Raw genomic sequence first — 6,336 nt, forward strand, 5'->3', positions numbered from 1 at the left:
CGGCTGCTGCTGCTGCTGCGGGGCGAAGCAGGCCTTGAGGGCGGGGGGCGCGGGCCCCAGCAGCGTGGCGTGGATGGTGCATGCAGTGGGGCCTGCTGCAGCAACGCATGCATCCAGCAGCACGGTGCTGCCAGCAGCAAAAGGGCGCAAGTACTTGACAAACAAAGCTTTTGTTGCTGCTCTTGCAAACAGCAAATGCCCCAAAAGCCCCAAAGAGTTGTCAGCTAGTGCTGCAGTAAAGCCCCCATGAACAACTCCCCTGTGGCCGCAGACGAAGGGCCCGGCCCTGCAGACCACCAGCAGGTGCTGCTTGCATGCAGACACGAACTGCAGCAGCAGCTCGACGGCGCCGGGCTGCAGCAGCAGGTCGTGCAGCAGGTGCCGGCAGCAGCTGCTGCTGCTGCTGCTGGGGGGCTGCGCCGCTGCGGCGGAAGGCTCCGCCGCCTCCGGCGCCCGCAGCAGCGGGCCCAGCCCTGCTGGGGAGCCCCCCGTCGCGCCCGCGCACGCCGCGTCGCCCGCCGCTGCTGCTGCTGCTGCTGCTGCTGCTGCTGCTGCTGCAGAGGACTCCTTCGAAACGCGCGTGCGGCCGTGCTCCGGGTCTTCCGCAGGTATGGGAATGTATAAATAAGGACCTCCAGCTCGGAAATAAGGCCAGGTCCACTCGGGGAGGCCCAGGGCGTCGGGGTGTACGGACACCCCGTCTGCAGCTCGGATCTGCGGCGGCTCCGCGGCGGCGCTCATTTTGCTCCTCTTCTTCCCCCAACTGCAACCAACTCCGCTCAGTTCAAAAAATCAAACAAATTCACGCCTATAAACGCAAAAACAAACCAGCCGCAGCGCGCGAGACAGCAGCATGCAGCAGCAGCAGCAGCAGCAGCGGCAGCCGCCGCGGAGCGCCGCTGCTGCGCTCCGGGGCTGCCGCAGCTCCTGCTGCGCCTCTGCTGCAGCTACTCCCCTTTTTTACGTTTTTCTGCCTCTTAAACAATTAATTGCTGCTTCTTAGACAGCTGTTGCTCTCCCATAACTCCTTTTTGCTGCCAAGTCCTCCGCGGCTGCCCCGCCGCCGCCCCCTGCAGCCGGTGACCTCCAAACTTGAACAAAAATAAGAAGAGAGAAGAGCCAGAGCTCTTCCACGAGCAGCTGCAGCAGCAGCGGCTGCAGCAGCAGCAGACGCAGCAACACGCGCGGAAGCAGCAGCAGCAGCAACAGCAGCACCAGCAACAGAGGCAGCAGCGGCGGCATAGCCAGCAGCGCCAGCAGCAACGGTCGTGACTGGTGGGGCTCCAGCTGCGGTCACGCGCAGCAGCAGCAGCTGCTGCTGCTGCTGCAGCCAGGAGGCCTGCGCCAGCAGCAGGCGCCGCTGCCGCTGCCCCTGCTTCTACCGCGTCAGCCACTGCTGCTGCTGCTGCTGCTGCTGCAGCAGCAAGTCTAAGCGAAAATGGATACCCCTTCAACAGACAGAGAAAGCACTGCTGTGGGGTTTACCCCCAACACCCCGATAACCCCTGAAGTGGCAGCAGCAGCAGCAGCAGCAGCAGGGGCTTCGCGGGGCTCCCCCTTCGTGCCCTCCCCCTACGCTCGCCAGCAGCAGCAGCAGCAGCAGCAGCAGCAGCAGCGGGGGCTGACCCTCGCAGACATTCGAAGACGCAATTTAGATGAGCAGCAAGCCTTAAGAGATGTGGGGCATTTGCGGCGCTACAGAGTGAGTTATTATTTATTTTATTCTTTTAATTATTTATTTGCTTTTAAATTTGACTTTATTTGCTGTTCCAAATCTGCTGCTGCTGCTGCTGCTGCTGGTTTGGAGCTGCTGCTGCGGCTGCGCTGCAGCTGGCTGCTGTCTTGCAGTGTATGTACACCCCAAACTGCCCTAAGAATTGACTTATGGATCCACTCTTGCTGCTGCTGCTGCTTCTGCTGCTGCTGCTGCTGCCAAAAGAGCCAGCCGTTTGTGTTACGAGGTGCACGCATAGCGTCTGCTGCTGCGCTGCTGCTGCTGCTTCTGCTGCTGCTGCTGCTGCTCCCGTTCCTCCTGCCGCTCCCCTGCCGCTGCCGCTGCCGCCGCCGCCGCCGCTGCTGCTGCTGCTGCTGCTGCTGCTGCAGTGCTTCGCCTTTGTGTTTGTTGAATGTGAAGTTCTTGAACTACAGCTCTGAAGACAGTCAGTTTCAAAAAGGAGAAAAAAAGCTGCAGACTTTTTACTGCAGCTGCTGCGGCGCAAACGCCTTTGTGGCGGAGGTGGGGCTGGAGGAAATGCCCCGGAGAGAGACCGACTCGTCCTTTGTTTTGCGAGTAATTCAATTAATTTTAATTTAGTTTTAATTTGATTTTAGTTTATTTTCAATTTATTTGTTTATTTTGTTTTGTTTTATTCTTTCGGTCCATTTATTTCCTTCAAACCCTTCAAAGAGCCTCGCCGCCACCGCCGCTGCAGCCCGCGGGAGGTGCACAGACACCCGAAATGCCCGTAGTGCAGCAGCAGCAGCAGCAGCAGCAGCTGGTTTTTAGCAGTTCTTTTTAGGCATGTGCAGCAGCAAGTCCACATGAATGCAGAGCTGCACTAAAACACAGCAACACGCCGTCCTGCTGCTGCTCCTGTTGCTGCTTTTGCTGGTGCTGCTGCTGTTGCTGGCGGCGTCATCCTGCTGCTGCTGCTGCTGTTCCTGCTGCTGCTGCTGCAGGCGGCTGAGATATTTCACAAGTTATACATGGTGCCCAGCAAGCGGATAATTCTGCGGCGGCCAACTGGCCTCGAAGTTCAGTACCAGTGAGGCGCGCTTGCTGCAGTTGCTGCTCCTCATTAATCTGCTGCTGCTGCTGCTGCTGCTGTTTGCTTTACCTTTGCTGTAGAGGCTAGAGCCCCCCTTCCTTGAGCTGCAGTCTTGCCTTGTTTAGCTGCTGCTGGGCCGCTTGCGCGTCTCCCCCCGCAGCAGCAGCAGCAGCAGCAGCTGCGGCGCGTGGGGTGTATGTACAGGCTGAAGTGTCGCGACTGTGGGGTGGCCATTGCCTACCGCTCTGTAGACTTTCGAGAAGCAGCAGAATTTGTTTATCTTTATTCCGACGCCCTTTGCACGCAGCAGTCAGATGCTTATGCCTGGCAGGGACAATGAGGCTGCTGCTGCTGCTGCAGCTGCTGCTGCTGTAGCGGCTGCTGTTGCAGCAGGCGTCGCTGCAGCAGTTGCCGCTGGAGCTGCCGCAGCAGGTGCTGCTGTAGCAGGTGCTGCTGGAGCCGGTGCTGCGGCAATGCAGGTGCTGCAGCAGCACCTGCTGCTAAAGCAGGTGTGCTGCATCTGGTGCTGCTGCAGCCGGTGCTGCAGTGGATGCTGCAGTGGATGCTGCAGGAAGCGCTGCAGTAAGTGCTGCTGCGGCCACTACAGCAGGTGGCGCTGCTGCCGCTGCTGCAGATCGTTATTGGAGTGCCGGTGCACTTCTGCTGAATGCTTTGCTGCTGCACTAGCAGCAACAGCTGCAGCAGCAGCAGCAGCAACAGCTGCAGCGAACGGCGAGCTCTACGCTGCGTGCAGCTGAAGGTCTTGTACAGCCATTTCTGCAGCAGCAGCAACAGCAGCAGCAGCAGCAGCAGCAGCAATGCTTCTTAGTGTGTTTATGCTTGTCGTTTAGCCTTTTGCAAAACTAGCGAAGGGATTTTTAGTGAATGCGCTCCAAGTTGAGATCCAGGCCCTATCTCCTGCGCGGGCTCAGAGGCCAAGGGTTCAGGGTTTAGGGTTTAGGGTTTAGGGTTTAGGGGTTTAGGGTTTAGCGGTTTGCTGCGGAAGCATCTGTTTTGAGCAGCAACTCCAGCAAAAATGCAAACCCTAACCCTCTTTATTTCAAAGAATAAGATACGCATGCAACTCTAGGGATTAGGGTTTAGGGTTTAGGGTTTAGGGTTTAGGCTTTAGGCTTTAGGTGGCCAAATGGCCACCAGGAGGCCTGAGGGTGCCTCGTTGTGGGCGGGAAGAAATAAATTTCAATATTTAAAAATAAATTTAAATAATTAAAAATAATTATTTAAAACAAATAATTATTTTTGAAATTATAAATATTAAAATAAACTTCAACTATAAGTTCTAGGAGCCCTTGCTGCTGCTTTGCTGCTGCTAAGGGGCCCTATGAACAATTCATGTAGCAGCAGCCAAAGAGGACTGACATTGACTTTGCTGCTGCTGCTGCGGCTCGTGCTGCTGCTGCTGCTGCTTGAGCAGCAGCAGAGACAAAGTAGCAGCAGAAGCTGCACCAAGGAGAGCTGCAGCAGCAGCTGGAGAGGCGGCTGCAGGTGCAGGGGCGCCAGCAGCAGCAACAGCATAAAAGCGGCAGCAGTTAACTCCGCAGAAGCCGCAGCGCAGCAGCAGGAACATGAGAACCAGCAACAGCAGCAGCGACAGGAGCAGCAGCAGCGACAGGAGCAGCAGCAACAGGAGCAGCAGCAGCTGTTGAAGCGCCAAACTATTGCCAAGGCCAACAGCAGAAGCAGGCAGCAAGAGCAGCTGCGTGCTGCTGCTGCCCCTGATGCCTGCTGCTGCTGCTTGCTGTTGTTAATTGCTATTACCGCTTGCTATTGCTGCTGCTGCTGTTTGCTACTGCCGCTGCCTGCTGCTGCTGCCGAAGGCAGCAGCAGCAACAACAGCAGCAGCAGCAGCAGCAGCTTGGCAAAGTTCGACGGCTTTTGAACTTCCAGCAGCTGAGGCGCGGAGAGCAGCAGCAACTTGATGAAGCGTTGGGGGAGCAGCAGCAGCAGCTCTTCGCAAGCACGCGCCGCAAGATAAGTAGACGCGCTGTAGCGTTTGCTGCTGCTGTTGCTGCTGCTGCTGCTGCAGCGCGAGGCATACGAAGAGGCGCGTGAGGACTTGCTAAAAATGTTTGGGCAGCAGCGCAGCAGCAACCTACCTACGAGGCAGCGGCAGCCGTAACAGAAGCAGCAGCAGCAGCAGCAGCAGCAGCAGCAGCAAAAGACAAAAAACTAGCGAGCTGCTTGCAAAGGGACAGGAAAAAAGCAGCAACAAGTCGACAGGCTCAAGAAGTGACATTTGCAATTTTTGAAATTCATCTATTAGTAAATGAAATTCCTCTTTTGCTGCAGCTGCTGCTGTTGCTGCTGCCGCTGTTGCTGCTGCTACTGCTGTTGCTGCTGCTGCTGCATGCAGTGCACGCGCAGCATCACGGGGCTAAAGAGTGCAGCGCAGCAGCAGCAGTTGCTGCTGCAGCAACTTGTGTAGCAGCACTAGCAGCAGCGGCTGCAAGCGCAACCACAGCTGCTGCTGCTGCTGCTGCTGATATTGTAAGATGGTTTGTTGTACCCTTCCCTGAGCTGTGCTGCAGCTTTTGGCGGCTGCTCTAGGGTTTGTGGGGAACGAATTGAGAGAAAGAAGCTCTGCAGGACTGAGCCTGCTGCTGCTGCTGCTGTTGCTGCCGCGGTGTACATACGGTGCAGACTACGGCGAATACGGAGCAGCGCATTTACGCATCCCCTGAAGGGCAGAGGCTGTCCACTTTTCTCTTTTTTTTGTTGCTTACATTGAATTTTAAATTATGTTTATTTATATACATGTATTTATATTTAGAAGCGATATTTTCGGGTGTATGCATGCGCGGCAGCAGTTTGTTCTGCGGTGTCTGTACACCTGCTGGGGTGTACGCTGAGGTCTTGGGGTGTATCCGGAGGTCAGGTGAATTTCTTTTATTTTCCTTCAAGTCCTTGTTTCTTCAAGTGTCTTTGTGGCTTCTTTGGTTGTTTGTGCTGCTGCTGCTGCTGCTGCTGGAGCTGCTGCTGCTGCTGCTGCTGTTCGAGCTGCTGCTGTTCGAGCTGCTGCTGCTGCTGCTGCTGCTGCTGCTGCTGTTGCTGCTGCTGCTGCTGCTGTTGCTGCCCTCCATGCGGACCACCACCCTTTGCGCCACTGCGCCGCGGCACAAGGGGCAGTGGACTAAGCTGCTGCTGCAACAAAGACAAAAGTAAAAGTGGCAGCAAGGCAGCAGCAGCACTTCTCTTTGTCTATCAGCGCAAAGAAGGCAAGTTAGCTGCGCCTCGGCCTCTCGCAGCTTTTGCTCCTGCTGCTGCTGCTGCTCCCGCAGCATCCGGCACTCTGCGCTCAGTTGCTGCTGCTGCTGCTGCTGCTGCCGCAGCACCGCAGCCTCCTCCTGCAGCAGCAGCAGCCGCAGCACCAGCTCGCGCCGCTGCAGCAGCATATAAAACCGAACTCCTCCCAGCAGCTGCAGCCGAGGGTGCACAGCTAGAGACACCAGCCGCCGCTGCCACCTGCTGCCGCTGCTGCTGCTGCTGCTGCGAGTGCGTTTGCTGCTGCTGCGGTCGTCGTCGCTGCTGCTGCTGCTGCTGCTGCTGC

General features: G+C 56.9%; 3 protein-coding genes across 3 annotated transcripts in view; 1 reads left to right on the forward strand and 2 right to left on the reverse strand.

The window, feature by feature from the left end:
* The window catches only part of ETH_00027150 (uncharacterized protein), a gene marked incomplete at both ends in the record, with an annotated part of 947 nt that extends 206 nt beyond the window's left edge, over positions 1-741 (reverse strand). Inside the window, one exon of the mRNA XM_013373129.1 lies at positions 1-741. Within this exon, the coding sequence (XP_013228583.1) occupies positions 1-741 (741 nt within the window).
* Positions 742-1,438: 697 nt separating this feature from the next.
* On the forward strand, positions 1,439-3,635 carry ETH_00027155 (uncharacterized protein; the record flags this gene model as incomplete). The annotated part of the gene is made up of 4 exons (XM_013373130.1): positions 1,439-1,702; positions 2,680-2,765; positions 3,100-3,277; positions 3,459-3,635. 4 exons carry the CDS (start codon positions 1,439-1,441, stop codon positions 3,633-3,635), a joined length of 705 nt encoding a protein of 234 aa, XP_013228584.1.
* Positions 3,636-5,675: 2,040 nt separating this feature from the next.
* The window catches only part of ETH_00027160 (Chromosome III, complete sequence, related), a gene marked incomplete at both ends in the record, with an annotated part of 7,540 nt that continues 6,879 nt past the window's right edge, over positions 5,676-6,336 (reverse strand). The window contains 2 exons of the mRNA XM_013373131.1: positions 5,676-5,930; positions 5,978-6,225. Coding sequence (XP_013228585.1) covers positions 5,676-5,930; positions 5,978-6,225 — 503 coding nt within the window. The remainder of the gene's footprint in view (positions 5,931-5,977; positions 6,226-6,336) is intronic.

Source organism: Eimeria tenella, genomic scaffold, assembly GCF_000499545.2.
Source record: "Eimeria tenella Houghton genomic scaffold, Eth_scaff12, whole genome shotgun sequence".
Taxonomy (NCBI): Eukaryota; Apicomplexa; class Conoidasida; order Eucoccidiorida; family Eimeriidae; genus Eimeria; species Eimeria tenella.